The 18,322-nt window shown below is 41.5% G+C and overlaps 1 protein-coding gene across 1 annotated transcript in view; it reads left to right on the top strand.

Annotated features, from left to right (window-relative positions):
- The window catches only part of LOC122792867 (polypeptide N-acetylgalactosaminyltransferase-like 6), a 1,270,224-nt gene that overhangs the window by 1,203,378 nt on the left and 48,524 nt on the right, over positions 1-18,322 (top strand). The window contains exon 9 of the mRNA XM_044060426.1: positions 4,446-4,595. Within this exon, the coding sequence (XP_043916361.1) occupies positions 4,446-4,595 (150 nt within the window). The remainder of the gene's footprint in view (positions 1-4,445; positions 4,596-18,322) is intronic.

An 18,322-nucleotide genomic window follows, 5' to 3' on the forward strand; every position in this document is an offset into this window, starting at 1 on the left:
ATCCTGCTACACTAACAGAGAAGTTGCGTGCTGCTATTTTGTGGTTTTGGGCTGACTCGTAGAAAGAGTCATCTGCGTAAAGGATGAGGTTAGAGATTTTTAGGTCAGAGGCCTAGGAAATAAAAATGCTGAATAGCACTGAGGCCAGGAAAGAGCTCCGAAGAACTGCACAGGTAATGTTATGTGGGGTATACAAGTTGCTGCTATATCTAATGGCAAAGCCTTCACGAGAGACACAATCTGAAACTGTTAAAGTTAGCTGTAGTACAGTGTCAGGGTCATTGTTAATGGTATTCTTTCTTTCATTCAGGAAGGGTGAGATGGACTAAAAGACCTGTTACACAATCCAGACATTAGGTAGACCACTTTATCTAGTACATACTGTAGAAACATTTGTCAAGGAATATTAAAAAACTAAAGGTAATGCTACTGAAAGCTAGAAGTGTAAACCTCAAAATGCATTCTCTTGAGGCACTCCTAAAAATGGAGAACATCGATATCTGTGCAGTAAACTGAGACCTGGTTCAAGACTCCAGAGACCACTCCTGCAGTTCCAGGCTACAACTCTTACCACACTTTTCGGCCACGAAACCAAGACTGAAACACTAAAGGTGGAGGAGTGTCCATATTCACCAAGGATATTCACACCACCAGGCTAGTTGCCCAACACAATGCATCTGAAATTCTTCAGCTGCAACTAACACTAGGTAAGAATGCAATCCAAATTGTAGCTTGCTACAAATCCCCCACCATGCCCCAGGATTCTCACTACATCTTTCTAAACATACTGGAAAATATTGAGATACAACCAAACACCCTTATTCTGGGTGATTTCAACTACCCTGCCATTAACTGGGAAAACTACTCATGTACCAACATCTTTGCCCAACGGTTCTTGGAATTCATAAATTCCAACACCCTGGATCAACTAATACAGAGACCCACCAGGGGCTCCAATATCCTAGACCTGGTCATTACCAACATGGGAAATCGATGCTCCACACCTATGGTCACCCCCTCGTTGGTCAGGTCTGACCATAAGTTAATCACCCTTAACATCCACATCTCACCCCCACCCCCCAGTAAGGAAACCTCCATTAAAAACTTCTCCAAAGCCAACTTCATGCTACTCAAGTCAGAAGTTACAAACTTCATGACACCCATGCAGATGGGAACTGAAAGTTTGACTGCTGAATCCTACACTAAGGCACTGTATGAGCACATCCATTCATGTATGAATCATGCTGTCCCAAATAGAATCAAGATGCTCTCCTCCAAAAAAAGGAAGCCAATCTGGTGGTCCCCTGCCATAAAAAAAACTTTATAACAAAAGGAAGAAACTGTTGCAGAAAAGCGGAAAATCCCAGGATGCAAAAAACTCCCTTACCAGCCTCAGTAAGAAGCTGAGATCTCTCATAAAATCCTCCAAAGCTAGTTATGAAAATAAAATTGCCAAAGATTCCAAAGACAACTACAAGGCATTCTATAACTATGTCAAGAATCTAAATGGCAATGCTCAGATCTGCTCTGAGCTACAACAGAATGGCATTAAATATACTGATCCCAAGGATATTGCCAATATCTGGCAGATCAATTCAGTGCCAACTTCACCCCCATATCACCCCCTAAAGGGCCCATCTCAATACCGGAAGATTGCCAAATTCCGGTAATAACGGTCACACAGGTAAAAAACACACTCTCCAAAGCTAAGAATACAGCATCCACGGGACCAGATGACATCCCGGGCTGTGCATTACATGAACTATAAAATGAACTGGCACCTCACCTAAGTGTCATGTTTAATCATAGCCTCATCTCAGGCTTTGTGCCCACTGACTGGTGCACAGCTACAGTTATCTCCCTCCACAAGGGGGGAATCCACCTTGGATCCCAGGAACTACCGCTCCATCAGTCTGACAAGCCTGATCTGTAAGGCCATGGAATGTATTATCATGGAACTTATAAACAAAGACATTGGCAACCTTCAAACACTGGACCCCACCCAGTTTGGGTTCATGAAGGGCTGATCTTGTCTCCTGAACCTGATTGTCTTCTTCAAATCAGTCTCCAGAGCCGTGGACGATGGTAAGGTGGTCCACACTGCCTATCTGGACCTTGCCAAGGCCTTTGACACCATCCCCTACTCTGGAATCATAGATAGACTTACTAAGTTGGGCATTAATCCCTGTGTCACTCGATGGGTTGCCAACTGGCTTACTGACAGAACCCACACTGTAAAAGTAGCCGACTCCAAATCCAGCTCCAGGCAAGTGACAAGTGGAGTACCTCAGGGTTCAGTCCTGGGACCGCTCTTGTTTGGCATCTACTTCTCTGGAATACAGGCCAACACTAAGGGACTCTGGCTAACAAAGTTCGCAGATGACTGCAAACTGGGAGCCATTATTAAATCCCCAAATGATGTGGATACTCTACAAAAGGGCCTTACAGAAATAGATGATTGGTTCCAGAGCCATGAGCTCAAGCTCAATGCCAAAAAATGTATAGTTATCCCCTTTGGGAAAAAACATGTACCCATGAATTACCACATAGGTAGCAGTACACTAAACACCGAAAGTGTGATAAGAGACTTAGGGACACAGGTGGACAGTGGTCTCACCTTCGATAACTACATTGCCACAATAGTCAGGAAATCCTTCTATGTGGCACACCTCATCACTAAGGGCTTTTCATCCAGAAAAAAGGAGGTCATTGTCCCACTGTACTCATCCCTCATTGGACCCATTATAGAATACAACGCCCAGTTTGGTATGTACCTCTCAAGACATCTGCAATAACTGGAAAGGTCACAGAAATACCTCACTAAAAGAATCACAGGCCTAAAGCAGATGCCCTACGCTGACCGCCTTAAAAAACTCCAGCTATACTCTGTCGCATATCATCTATTCAGAGGCAATCTCTGCTTAACATAACATGTCAAACCCGGAGCTGTTGGACATGCTACACTTAAAGAAATCCCAATCCCTCAGAGCCACATGCTCCAGGGATCTAAACCTTGTCATCACAATAAACAAAACATGCTCGAGGGATACGTTCCTGACCTAGAGACTCCCCAGACTCTGGAATAGACTGCCCATACATGTCAAGCAGAGCGCCTCTTTGCCTCTCTTCAAAAGGAACCTTGACGATTGGATGGGAGAAAGGAAATTCACCTCGGGGATCACATCAGTCACCCTGCTAGACAGGGGTCCAGGGAAGTAAATAGTGTGGAAGAACTAGCCAGGGAATTGTTATGGCTAGGCTTATATAGATCCTAGGGCCGACAGCCTAATACCAACCTATAAACCTATGAACCTATGAACCTATGTAAGGGATCAGTGGAACCTGGTCAGAGTTAAATAAGACAATGTTGGATGCATAATTTCAGCATCAGTCTTAGCACAGGTTAAATAAAATCATAACACAGGCAAACAAAACAGATTACATGAAAAAACAAAGAGAAACTTGTATAAGAAAAGTTATTATAACAGTTAACTATTACCAAGGTAATGGTTGCAAAGGGAAGCTTGAGAGCAGCAGTATTTATTTAAAAAGACGAAAGATGTGCTACTATTTTACTTGTGATTTAATAACCATGCTTCTAATAAAACATTTTGTTGATAAGTGTTAATGTACAGTGGCTGGTATATTACTTTCAGTGTTAGCATCAGCTTGGTTTTCACAAATGTGTTTGGCAGCTGAGTTAAATTACTCCCACATAATGAATAAAAAAGTTATCCATTGCCATTGTCTTCTGACTGGAAAAGTTCTAGAGAGACTAATTATATCAGCCAAATGTTCATTTGGCTTGTCAGCAGTAGCATGTAGGTATTGTGTTCTTCCAATAAAATGCGCTGTTTTATTTAAATAAAAAAAAAAGTATGGTATGGATCTTGGGCATATATACAGATAGTTTTAAAGTATTTATCACCTTGCCACAAAAACTCCAGCTAAAACTGTTAAAAAACTCCTTTGAAAGCTATTGTTAGATCTTACTGCCGCTGGGATGCTGAAATGACTAATCAAATGTAGTTAATAGTATTCATCATTTCTTTTTCATATTATGGTATAACTACATACCTATGATCCTTAAAGTAAAATCAGAACAGATTACAGGTGGTTTCACAAAAGCAAAAGTAACAACCAGCCATGCAAGTTATTGTAGCAGTTTGCAGTTTAAATGTTAACTAACACATGATGAAAGGGTAGTACCAATATTAAGCCAACGTTAGCATGGATTTACTAAAAAAATGAAATACTACTGATCACAAATGAGAATTGAATGTCTTGTATTTGTTTTTAAAGGACTGCACAAAGTAGTACTATTAACTGCGATTTAATCCATGTGTAATAGCATTGCTAACTGGATGAATTCAATCCATGCATATCAAATTAATGAAGCAGAGCTTGGCAATTACTGCAACTGTAATCTGCTTTATATTTTATAGATCTTTACCTTTGGCTGGAGAGAAGACATACGGCCTGGGGAGCCGCTTCACACCAGGAAATTCTGCTTTGACGCAATTTCACACAGCAGTCCAGTCACACTTTATGACTGTCACGGTATGAAGGGAAACCAACACTGGCACTACAGGAAGGTATGAAAGGAACAACAAACCTCATTTTAATATTACCACTGAGATTGGCACTCATATTTAACTGATGTTTTCACAAATATAGAACAGTGCTGTTTCAAGATACTGATGTCTTTCACCTGTCAGTGTTTTCACTTTGCCAGCAGAATAAACCTGTCATTTTGGAGCATATATGTAAAGATAAAAAAGAAAATATTTTCTGAAACAGGCTTCTTTCATTCATTGACACATATATAAAATCTGTGACAGCTGCTCCCACTGAAATATGTTGGAAAGGTGCTTCCATAGTTGTTAAAGCAGAAAATAGTTTAACAATATCTAACTGGTATCCTTATGGTAGGTGATTTTCAGTGCTAATGGTGTTCGGGGTGAATGTCCTCGTATTCATATATTTGCTAATTCAATTGACTTTGATCAGGTTCACACTGGATAAAATAGGGACATGGTTTCTGATAGATAAGTTCATTGCCACCCGTATTACTGGGAAAAAAAGGAATGCATCAACAGAAACAAAACTTTGTCAAACTAACGTAATGACACAGAAGTGTTTTTCAGAGAGGGAACATCCCTGCAACCCCCCTGCCCCACACAAGCAGCTGTATCCTTACATCTCCACAACTTAAATTTACTACCTCAGAAGTTGTAAAGTCTCAGGGGTAAGGCAATACAAAGGCAAAACAAAAACAAGTACTTCTTCACCTCATATGATGTAGGATCCCAAACTTAATATAAACCTCTAAACCAGGGGTTCCCAAAGTGTGCGCTGTGGTGCCCTGGGGAGCCACGGCTTCCTCACAGGGGTGCCGTGAACTAATAAGCTTAGCTGCAAAATAAACCGCAAACAGTATGTGGTTTATTTTGCAGCTAAACTTATTAGTTTGCGGCGAACTAAGTCTAGACCTACACTGTAGCTTTTTAGCAGAACTGCATCAAGTAAGCAGCGGTCCCCAACCACCAGGTTGCAGACCAGTACCGGGCCATGGAGCATTTGGAACCAGGTCATCGGGTAAGTGAATGCCTATATGAGTGTGTGTGTATCTGTCTGCTTGTGTGAGTGAATGCGTGCATGGAAGCAAAAGAGTCTGTGTGTGTGAGAAATCGGGAGAGTTAGAGCGATGTGTGAGTGAATGCAGGAATGAATGAAGATGTGACTGTGTGTGAGATCGGGAGAGTGAGAGTGATGTGTGAATGAATGCAGGAATGAATGAAGAAGTGGCTGTGTGTGTGTGAGATTGGGAGAGTAAGAGTGATGTGTGAGTGAATGCAGGTATGAATGAGGAAGTGTCTGTGTGTGTCTGTGTGAATGAATGCAGGTATGAATGAGGAAGTGGCTGTGTGTGTGTGTGTATGCATGAGGTCTGGAGAATGAGAGCAATGTGTGAATGAATGCAGGTATGAATGAGGAAGTGACTGTGCGTGTATGTGTGAGATACGAATAGCGAGATGGATGTAAGAATGAATGCGTAAGTGGATCTGTGGTGTGTGGATGTGACAGACAGTGAGAGCAGTGTGAATGAATGCAGGTATGAATGAGGAAGTGACTGTGTGTGTGTGTGTGTGTGTGTGTGTGTGTGTGTGTGTGTGTGTGTGTGTGTGTGTGTGTGTGTGTGTGTGTGTGTGTGTGTGTGTGTGTGACTGGGACAGTAAGAGTGATGTGTGAGTGAATGCAGGTATGAATGAAGGAGTGACTATGACTGTATGAGAGATCGGAAAAGAGTGAGAGCGATGTGCGTGAGTGAATGCATGCATGAATGCAAAATAGATTGTGTGTGTGTGTGTGTGTGTGTGTGTGTGTGTGTGTGTGTGTATGTATGTGTGTGTGTGTGTGTGTGTGTGTGTGTGTGTGTCACGGGTGGAGAGAGAGTGAAGAGTGAGAGTGATCCTGGCAGCAGCATTGAGGTCTGTGTAAGTCTGGACCATACCACTGGACACATACCTCTCACCCTCTTAGATCAAGAAATCTGGACAAAGTCAAAAATAGTGGGGGTACAAAGGCACAAAATAGGGACAGTTTTAAGTACTGTTCTCACAAACTTAGAAAGTTGATAGAAATGCAGGTTTTGCATTAGCATGAATTTTCTGAACAGTATGAAGTATGAAACTCAACTGTCTGTCATTATTTTCTGACTTCAACCTCAATGATCTGCCAGTGATTTGCCAGAAAACAATTTTATGAAAAAAAGACCAAAAATATGAGGAAAAAATCTGGACATTCTGCAAAAATCTATACAGTTGAGAGGTATGCTGGACAGAGTGAAATAATAGGGACAGATTTTAAATATTGCTCTTATAAACTTAAAGTTAATAAGGCTGCCATTAGGTTTGCGTATCTCTCAACCATAGTAGATCAGTGTTATGCTGTTAAGCAGAATGTACACTTTTTTTGGTAATTGTCTTTTTATTGTACTTTTGATCTTTTCTCCCCAAGTCTCCTAGTCCAGTCAGGCAGCCTCATTAAACAAACGTCAAATAAATAAATGAAATATGCACTTTATGCGCACCACAGGGGCACCTTGGGAAAACCTGGATTCAGCAAAGGAGCCAAGAATTGAAAAAGTTTGGGAACCACTGCTCTAAACAGGTAAATAAAGTCTTTCAATAATCTGACATTCTGAAGAGTGTTAGGTGGCATTTTCTAATGCAATGAATCTCAATTACTAAGATGCTGAGTTCTCATAATAGTACTGATGTTCACACAAAACACAAAGGGAATGGTAGGAAAATGTCCAGAATGGCTGAAAAGATAGTGTAAGAGAAATGAATTCAGCTGTACATCAGTTAGAATTATACCCATGTAATACCAAGCCTTCTCTCTCTCTATAAAGATATATATGTGTGTGTGTGTGTGTGTGTGTGTGTGTGTGTGTGTGTGTGTGTGTGTGTGTGTGTGTGTGTGTGTGTGTGTGTGTGTGTGTGTGTGTGTGTGTGTGTGTGTGTGTGTGTGTGTGTGTGTGTGTGTGTGTGTGTGTGTGTGTGTGTGTGTGTGTGTGTGTGTGTGTGTGTGTGTGTGTGTGTGTGTGTGTGTGTGTGTGTGTGTGTGTGTTTGTACGGTATGTATATATATATATATATATATATATATATATATATAGAGAGAGAGAGAGAGATACATATATATATATATATATGTATATATATATATATAGATAGATATAGATATAGATGTGGATATATATATATATATATATATATATATATATATATATATAAAATATCTTAAACTCAAAATATTGAACTGCAAACTATCTAAAAAACACTGAAAACTCATAATAGTGCCTCCACCGACCCTGGAAATTACCGGCCCATTAGCTTGGCAAGCCTTATCTGCAAAGCCATGGAGAGGATCATAATGGACCTCATAAATAAAGACATAGGGAATTTGCAGACTTTGGATCCATCCCAGTTTGGCTTTGTCAAAGGCAGATCATGCCTTCTAAACTTGGTTGACTTTTTCGAAACAGTCACCAAAGCCATTGATGAGGGAAAGGCAGTCCATACAGCCTACCTCGATCTGGCGAAGGCCTTTGATACAATACCCCACTCGGGTATCATTGAAAAACTCATCAGCTTAAATGTTAACCCATACATCACAAGATGGGTTGCAAACTGGCTGAGTGACAGAACCCACAGGGTCAGAGTTGCTGGCGCCATGTCAGACTCAAAGCCTGTCACAAGTGGTGTACCACAGGGCTCAGTCCTGGGCCCACTCTTGTTTGGCATCTACTTTTCCGGTACAAGCAAACACAGGAGGGTTATGGCTGACAAAGTTTGCAGATGACTGCAAACTGGGCCATAGTAGAAAACACATCTGACACAGATATCCTTCAGAAGGGTCTCACAGAAACGGATAACTGGTGCCAGAGCCATGGCCTAAAGTTAAATGCCAAAAATGCATAGTCATACCCTTCAGGAAAAACAAGGTTACCCCTAGCTACCAAATAGGTGGCAATCCACTGAGTACAGAAGAAGTTATCAGGGACCTGGGGACCCAGGTTGATAGTAGTCTGTCATTCGACACCCATGTAGCTAAAGTAGTTAGGAAGACCTTCTACATTGCCCACCTTATCATGAAGGGATTCTCATCTAGATCAAGGGAGGTCATAGTCTCCCTATACTCATCACTCATCAGACCAATGATTGAGTACAATGCCCCATTCGAATGTATCTGACCCGACACTTGCAGCAGCTGGAGAGGCCACAAAAGTTCCTCACCAAAAGGATAAAGGGTCTCAAACATCTGTCCTATGCTGCCCGACTGAAAGAACTCCAGCTCTATTCAGTCGCTTACCGCTGCTCAGAGGTGACCTTTGCCTAACATACAAGGCCATGTCAAACCCAGATTTGATGAATATGCTTCACCTCAAAAATCTAGATCCGTCAGAGCCACAAGGCGGGAGACTTAAACCTCGACACAGCTATTAATAGGTCGTGCTGGAGGGATAGATTCATCACCCAAAGACTCCCTATGCTGTGGAATAAAATCCCGGTATATGTGAGGCAGAGCACCTCGCTGGCCTTGTTCAAGAGAAATCTTGACCAATGGATGGGAGATCGCAGATATACCCCAGGGATTACCTCAGTGTCACTGCTCAACAGAGGCACAGCAAAATAATGGGTATAGTTCCCCATACTAAAGGGGTGGCGTAAGCCACAAAACTATGGGCTAGGCTTGTAAATGCCCTCGGGCAGATAGCCTAGTATGAACCTATGAACCTATGAACCTATGAACAAAATATCTAAAAATTCTCTCCAGCTAACCCTATATCTTACTCCCTAACTACAAAACCAAGGTCAAGTTTGCCTTGGTAGTGATAACGTTGGGAAAAATGATTTTAGTAATATAATGCGCAGGGTTATTGGTGGGGGTAGGGTTAGGGTTAGAGTTTACGCACATGAATAAGATGATCAGAAGAGATTCAACATATTAGGAGGAAATCTACTATAGCAGACTGGAGGAAGGAAGTTCCTAAGATGCACTGCCATTCAGATGAAGGGGTAGGTAACTCTGGGCTCAACTATTCCTTGCTAGAAGTTTGAAACAGGAGGCCACAAATGGTGATAATGATGTTCCTCCTTGCAAATGGTAGAATTATACAATAATTTAATTCACAAATGTATCAGAAAGCTTTTTTTTATTATATTCCTTCTATCCCTCTGATTCTTAAAAAAGAAAAAATAGAAGCCAAGTGAATTATTTCCAGCGCCACAAATAAACGTGTACGTCATATGAATGCCCTTACCTTTCTGTATTTTCTTAGAGCTGGTTGTGTCTTTTTCTGTAGGACTTTTAAAAGTAGTTCTTGGAACAAATGGGCCATGGATTTACAGAAGGAAAATGTTACCATTTCTGGAAAATATTCACCTGGTAATTCAAGTTACCATGTTACCTGTTGTTGTACATGGGATAAAGGAATTAAATATGGGAGCGATTACATCCAAATCCTTTTTTATCTGTAGATGTTCATGGGTAGCCACTGAAACTGTTCAAGTTTCTGTACCCTATTTGGAAGAAGTTGCATTTCATAAAATATAGGAATAACTGTTTCATAGTCCATGCACAGATGCTGCCTACTTCCAGCACCACACAATGTCTATAAGTATAAATTAATACTGCTGTGCTTAGACTGATATTATACCCAAATATCCTAATCCGTGCAATCTATCAGTAACTATATCAGATATAAAAGTACAGTTCCATATGAGTGGCAAGTATATGTGCGGTAGATTCAGTAAATCAAGATCCTATGACTGAAAGCTTTAAGACAAGGAACATCAATCACCTCTTTTGTCCAGAGGTAGCCTGAGATGATGCAAACTGTGGAACGGAACTTACTCAATATAATAAAACAACTCTATGAACAATGTGGGCTCTGGAATCAGACTTCTCAGTCAAGAATAGTATCTGTCCTGTACTAGAGTTACTCTTTGTCAGGTAACCTAGGAGAATGTTTGAACACTAACAACTCTATAGCTGAAGGTCATGCAGACAGAGCTTTTCTTGGAAGATGAGTGGGCTACCCCAGTGCAGTTGCAAGATGGAGAGAGAAAAAAGATGGAGAGAGAAAAACTCTGAAATTTTCTTGTGGTGATTTTACACAAAATAGCTTTAATAAGTATTCAGCCTCTTTTAAGGAAGTAGTTGAAGAGTTCAGCAAGGCAACATCTAGTAACTCTGTTGTTTTAATGGGACACTTCAGTACTCAACAAGGAAAATGATGGCGATTCCTGTAGGAGCATGATTAGGAGGAATGTCCTCCAGATCTCAAACCAAGTAGTGAATCTTTACGGGGTGTATGTTCAAGCAATGGATTATCCATAGATAACAACGTGTTCTAACATAAGGAGGCTCATTAGTGTAGGGTATTAGAACACTTTTGGCCAAAGTAAAAGGTAGACTTTATGGTCACATCATAAGACATGATGCCACATGTTCTTCTTGAGAATCAGTTAATTTCAGCTACTATGATCTTCTGTTGGTCTAACTGGGTCTATGTTCACACATAAAAAAATTACAGTGAACTGCTAATAATCGAACGTTAAACAGCAAAAGTTTAACATACTGAAAAAGCTTAACTGTGAAAAATAATTCATCAGATGGCCATAGTTCGCCAACAACCAACTACTGCAATGCATATGGTAAGTGAAGGAAACCTTTTTTAAATTTGCCCTATTCCCCACTGTAGTGTGATCTTGGAGTTGGTATATATAGTTGGGGGGGTAGAGGGGCGCAGCCCCCCACATTGGGCAGTGGGGAGAAAAGCCCCCCCCCCCACCTTGGTTGGTTACGTTTGCAATGTTGGCCAACTATGGCCATTCAGTGAATTTTTTTTCTCTGTTATACATTTTCGGTATGTTAAACATCCGCTGTTTAACGTTGGATTATAAGACATTCGCTGTAATTTTTTTTTTCAGTGCATGAACATAGGCCCTCTCTAACTTATAGGAAATAAATTATACGTCTCATTAAAAAGTGAGACTGATGGGAGAATACTTTTCTAGCTCATGCAGCTGACCAATTTATTTTACGTACAGAGGGGTTATGTATGACAATTTTCCATCAAACAGCTGAGCAGTTAAACACGTATCAATTGATTTGGTCAGTGTGACATTCATTCTCTGATGTAAAATGGATGCAACAAGAAAAAGTTAATAATTAAGAATTTTTTCTCTCTGACTCCATCAATGAAGGGCAGTAATTGATCAAGGTATTACATTCAAGCTGAATGGATTGCAGAACATTTAGTAAATGAAGTTTCATATTAGCACTCCAGGAGGTTGGGTCACTTAAAGTGAAGTGTCTATTTTGAGTATTCCAAGGGATGTACAGTGCACTAAAAAGTTTCCTCAAAGTTGCAAAAGTGAAGCTCAGATAGCACACTGCTCTCAGTCTTTTTGTTATTACTAATGGGTCCGTGGTGACTTTCTGTTCCAGTATAGCTATGGCCATTTAAGCCTTGTCCTAGGATGTAGCTTGGGATTTAAAGGATGATGTCTTATCTCCCATAACAGATCTGTTAATGGGTCCGTGGTGACTTTCTGTTCCAGTATAGCTATGGCCATTTAAGCCTTGTCCTAGGATGTAGCTTGGGATTTAAAGGATGATGTCTTATCTCCTATAACAGATCTGTTAATGGGTCCGTGGTGACTTTCTGTTCCAGTATAGCTATGGCCATTTATGCCTTGTCCTAGGATGGAGCTTGGGATTTAAAGGATGATGTCTTATCTCCTATAACAGATCTGTTAATGAGTCCATGGTGACTTTCTGTTCCAGTATAGCTATGGCCATTTAAGCCTTGTCCTAGGATGGAGCTTGGGATTTAAAGGATGATGTCTTATCTCCTATAACAGATCTGTTTAATGAGTCCATGGTGACTTTCTGTTCCGGTATAGCTATGGCCATTTAAGCCTTGTCCTAGGATGGAGCTTGGGATTTAAAGGATGATGTCTTATCTCCTATAACAGATCTGTTAATGGGTCCGTGGTGACTTTCTGTTCCAGTATAGCTATGGCCATTTAAGCCTTGTCCTAGGATGTAGCTTGGGATGTAAAGGATGATGTCTTATCTCCTATAACAGATCTGTTAATGGGTCCGTGGTGACTTTCTGTTCCAGTATAGCTATGGCCATTTAAGCCTTGTCCTAGGATGTAGCTTGGGATTTAAAGGATGATGTCTTATCTCCCATAACAGATCTGTTAATGGGTCCGTGGTGACTTTCTGTTCCAGTATAGCTATGGCCATTTAAGCCTTGTCCTAGGATGTAGCTTGGGATTTAAAGGATGATGTCTTATCTCCCATAACAGATCTGTTAATGGGTCCGTGGTGACTTTCTGTTCCAGTATAGCTATGGCCATTTAAGCCTTGTCCTAGGATGTAGCTTGGGATTTAAAGGATGATGTCTTATCTCCTATAACAGATCTGTTAATGGGTCCGTGGTGACTTTCTGTTCCAGTATAGCTATGGCCATTTAAGCCTTGTCCTAGGATGTAGCTTGGGATTTAAAGGATGATGTCTCATCTCCTATAACAGATCTGTTAATGGGTCCGTGGTGACTTTCTGTTCCGGTATAGCTATGGCCATTTAAGCCTTGTCCTAGGATGGAGCTTGGGATTTAAAGGATGATGTCTTATCTCCTATAACAGATCTGTTAATGGGTCCGTGGTGACTTTCTGTTCCAGTATAGCTATGGCCATTTAAGCCTTGTCCTAGGATGGAGCTTGGGATTTAAAGAATGATGTCTTATCTCCTATAACAGATCTGTTAATGGGTCTGTGGTGACTTTCTGTTCCAGTATAGCTATGGCCATTTAAGCCTTGTCCTAGGATGTAGCTTGGGATTTAAAGGATGATGTCTTATCTCCTATAACAGATCTGTTAATGGGTCCGTGGTGACTTTCTGTTCCAGTATAGCTATGGCCATTTAAGCCTTGTCCTAGGATGTAGCATGGGATTTAAAGGATGATGTCTTATCTCCTATAACAGATCTGTTAATGGGTCCGTGGTGACTTTCTGTTCCAGTATAGCTATGGCCATTTAAGCCTTGTCCTAGGATGTAGCTTGGGATTTAAAGGATGATGTCTTATCTCCTATAACAGATCTGTTAATGGGTCCGTGGTGACTTTCTGTTCCAGTATAGCTATGGCCATTTAAGCCTTGTCCTAGGATGTAGCTTGGGATTTAAAGGATGATGTCTTATCTCCTATAACAGATCTGTTAATGAGTCCATGGTGACTTTCTGTTCCAGTATAGCTATGGCCATTTAAGCCTTGTCCTAGGATGTAGCTTGGGATTTAAAGGATGATGTCTTATCTCCTATAACAGATCTGTTAATGGGTCCATGGTGACTTTCTGTTCCAGTATAGCTATGGCCATTTAAGCCTTGTCCTAGGATGGAGCTTGGGATTTAAAGGATGATGTCATATCTCCTATAACAGATCTGTTAATGGGTCCGTGGTGACTTTCTGTTCCAGTATAGCTATGGCCATTTAAGCCTTGTCCTAGGATGTAGCTTGGGATTTAAAGGATGATGTCTTATCTCCCATAACAGATCTGTTAATGGGTCCGTGGTGACTTTCTGTTCCAGTATAGCTATGGCCATTTAAGCCTTGTCCTAGGATGTAGCTTGGGATTTAAAGGATGATGTCTTATCTCCCATAACAGATCTGTTAATGGGTCCGTGGTGACTTTCTGTTCCAGTATAGCTATGGCCATTTAAGCCTTGTCCTAGGATGTAGCTTGGGATTTAAAGGATGATGTCTTATCTCCTATAACAGATCTGTTAATGGGTCCGTGGTGACTTTCTGTTCCAGTATAGCTATGGCCATTTAAGCCTTGTCCTAGGATGTAGCTTGGGATTAAAAGGATGATGTCTCATCTCCTATAACAGATCTGTTAATGGGTCCGTGGTGACTTTCTGTTCCGGTATAGCTATGGCCATTTAAGCCTTGTCCTAGGATGGAGCTTGGGATTTAAAGGATGATGTCTTATCTCCTATAACAGATCTGTTAATGGGTCCGTGGTGACTTTCTGTTCCAGTATAGCTATGGCCATTTAAGCCTTGTCCTAGGATGGAGCTTGGGATTTAAAGGATGATGTCTTATCTCCTATAACAGATCTGTTAATGGGTCCATGGTGACTTTCTGTTCCAGTATAGCTATGGCCATTTAAGCCTTGTCCTAGGATGTAGCTTGGGATTTAAAGGATGATGTCTTATCTCCTATAACAGATCTGTTAATGGGTCCGTGGTGACTTTCTGTTCCAGTATAGCTATGGCCATTTAAGCCTTGTCCTAGGATGTAGCTTGGGATTTAAAGGATGATGTCTTATCTCCTATAACAGATCTGTTAATGGGTCCGTGGTGACTTTCTGTTCCAGTATAGCTATGGCCATTTAAGCCTTGTCCTAGGATGTAGCTTGGGATTTAAAGGATGATGTCTTATCTCCTATAACAGATCTGTTAATGGGTCCGTGGTGACTTTCTGTTCCAGTATAGCTATGGCCATTTAAGCCTTGTCCTAGGATGTAGCTTGGGATTTAAAGGATGATGTCTTATCTCCTATAACAGATCTGTTAATGGGTCCGTGGTGACTTTCTGTTCCAGTATAGCTATGGCCATTTAAGCCTTGTCCTAGGATGTAGCTTGGGATTTAAAGGATGATGTCTTATCTCCTATAACAGATCTGTTAATGGGTCCGTGGTGACTTTCTGTTCCAGTATAGCTATGGCCATTTAAGCCTTGTCCTAGGATGTAGCTTGGGATTTAAAGGATGATGTCTTATCTCCTATAACAGATCTGTTAATGGGTCCGTGGTGACTTTCTGTTCCAGTATAGCTATGGCCATTTAAGCCTTGTCCTAGGATGTAGCTTGGGATTTAAAGGATGATGTCTTATCTCCTATAACAGATCTGTTAATGGGTCCATGGTGACTTTCTGTTCCAGTATAGCTATGGCCATTTAAGCCTTGTCCTAGGATGTAGCTTGGGATTTAAAGGATGATGTCTTATCTCCTATAACAGATCTGTTAATGGGTCCATGGTGACTTTCTGTTCCAGTATAGCTATGGCCATTTAAGCCTTGTCCTAGGATGTAGCTTGGGATTTAAAGGATGATGTCTTATCTCCTATAACAGATCTGTTAATGGGTCCATGGTGACTTTCTGTTCCAGTATAGCTATGGCCATTTAAGCCTTGTCCTAGGATGTAGCTTGGGATTTAAAGGATGATGTCTTATCTCCCATAACAGATCTATTAATGGGTCCGTGGTGACTTTCTGTTCCAGTATAGCTATGGCCATTTAAGCCTTGTCCTAGGATGTAGCTTGGGATTTAAAGGATGATGTCTTATCTCCTATAACAGATCTGTTAATGGGTCCGTGGTGACTTTCTGTTCCAGTATAGCTATGGCCATTTAAGCCTTGTCCTAGGATGTAGCTTGGGATGTAAAGGATGATGTCTTATCTCCTATAACAGATCTGTTAATGGGTCCGTGGTGACTTTCTGTTCCAGTATAGCTGTGGCCATTTAAGCCTTGTCCTAGGATGTAGTTTGGGATTTAAAGGATGATGTCTTATCTCCTATAACAGATCTGTTAATGGGTCCGTGGTGACTTTCTGTTCCAGTATAGCTATGGCCATTTAAGCCTTGTCCTAGGATGTAGCTTGGGATTTAAAGGATGATGTCTTATCTCCTATAACAGATCTGTTAATGGGTCCGTGGTGACTTTCTGTTCCAGTATAGCTATGGCCATTTAATCCTTGTCCTAGGATGTAGCTTGAGATTTAAAGGATGATGTCTTATCTCCTATAACAGATCTGTTGATGGGTCCATGGTGACTTTCTGTTCCAGTATAGCTATGGCCATTTAAGCCTTGTCCTAGGATGCAGCTTGGGATTTAAAGGATGATGTCTTATCTCCTATAACAGATCTGTACATTGAATGTGTCAAATCATTCCTCCAAACGATCTCTGGATTTGGCATTTTTTTACTCATGTAAGAAGCATTTCTGGACATGATTTTCCATCTGGGGTGATTACCTCAGAGCTAGAGGTGGAACGACCTTCATGGTCAGACCACCACTTAACCTATTTCAGTCTGTGTTTGCCCCTAATTTAATCTTATATTAATGAGATATCTCAGTTTAGGAACCAACATAATATATGAAATAGAGGTCTGATACCCTTACTGGACCAACCTTCCTTTGGACAACTGTGCAAGCTATCTTGAGCTAATAGTGGAGGGCTATAACATAGCCAACACTGCTTATTCAGTCAGTGCACTCACAGTTCTGATTATGTCCTTTGTTCATAGGTTCATAGGTAGGTACTAGACTATCTGCTCGAAGGCATTTATAAGCCTAGCCGGAATGTGTTGGCTTTCGCCACCCCCTTAGATTAGTTCTCTGTGTCTCTGTCCAACAGAGCCATTGAAGTGATCCCTGGGGTAAACATTCTGTTTCCCATCCACTTGTCAAGGTTTCTCCTGAAGAGGGTTAGTGAGGAGCTCTGCCTAATGTAGATTGGAATCTTGTTCCAGAGCATGGGAAGTCTCTGGGACAGGATTCTATCCCTCCAGCACGTCCTATTTATTGTTGTGGTGAAGTTTAGATCCCTGGAGCGTGTGGCTCGTGGGGATATGGTTTTCTTTAGGTGGAGCATATCCATCAACTCTGGGTTGGACATGGCCTTGTATGTCAGGCAGAGATCACCTCTGAGTAGGCGGCATGCAACCGAGTACAGCTGGTGTTTCTTCAGTCGAGCTGCATAGGGGATTTGCTTGAGGCCAGTGATCCTCTTGGTGAGGTACTTCTGTGTTCTTTCCAGTTGTTGCAGGTGTCTTGTAAGGTACATCCCAAATGGGGCATTGTACTCTATGATGGGTCTGGTGAGTGATGCATAGAGGGGCCCAATGACCTCTTTCAATCTGGATGCAAACCCTTTTGTGATTAGGTGGGCCACATAGAAGGATTTTCTAACCATTTGTCAATATGATTATCAAAGGAGAGGTTACTTTCTACTTGGGTCCCCATATCCCTTATTACATCTTCCATATTTAGGGAGTTACCACCTATGTGATAGTTTGTGGGTACTTTATTTTTTCCAAAGGGGATGACTATGCACTTTTTGGAATTTAGCTTGAGGCCATGGTTTTGACACCAGGTATCTGTCTCAGTGAGACCCTTTTGGAGGATGTCTGTGTCAGCCGGAGAGTCAATTATAGCCTCTATTTTGCAGTCATCTGTGAACTTGGTCAGCCATAGTCCTCCTGTGCTTGCCTGTACCTCTGAGAAGTATATGCCAAACAGGAGGGGTCCTAGGACTGAGCCCTGGGGAATGCCACTTGTAACCGGTTTAGAGTCAGACCTAGCTCCTGCAACTCTTACCATGTGGATTCTGTTCGTGAGCCATTTGGCAACCCATCTCGTGATGAAGCGGTTTATGTTCAGGCTGGTGAGCTTGTCTATAATACCTGAGTGGGGAATGGTGTTGAAGGCCTTTGTGAGGTCTAGGTAGGCTGTGTGGACCACCTTTCCCTCATCTATAGCCTTGGTAACTGTCTCAAAGAAGTCCACCAGGTTTAGGAGGCATGATCTACCCTTAACAAAGCCAAACTGGGTAGGGTCCAGTGTTTGGAGGTTCCCAATTTCTCTGTTAATGAGATCCATGATGGTGTGCTCCATAGCTTTGCAGACCAAGCTAGTCAGGCTTATAGGGTGATAGTCCCCAGTGGTCCGTTGTG

The sequence above is a fragment of the Protopterus annectens genome, chromosome 2.part0 (assembly GCF_019279795.1).
Source record: "Protopterus annectens isolate FY-2018-M chromosome 2.part0, PAN1.0, whole genome shotgun sequence".
NCBI classification, from domain to species: domain Eukaryota; kingdom Metazoa; phylum Chordata; order Ceratodontiformes; family Protopteridae; genus Protopterus; species Protopterus annectens.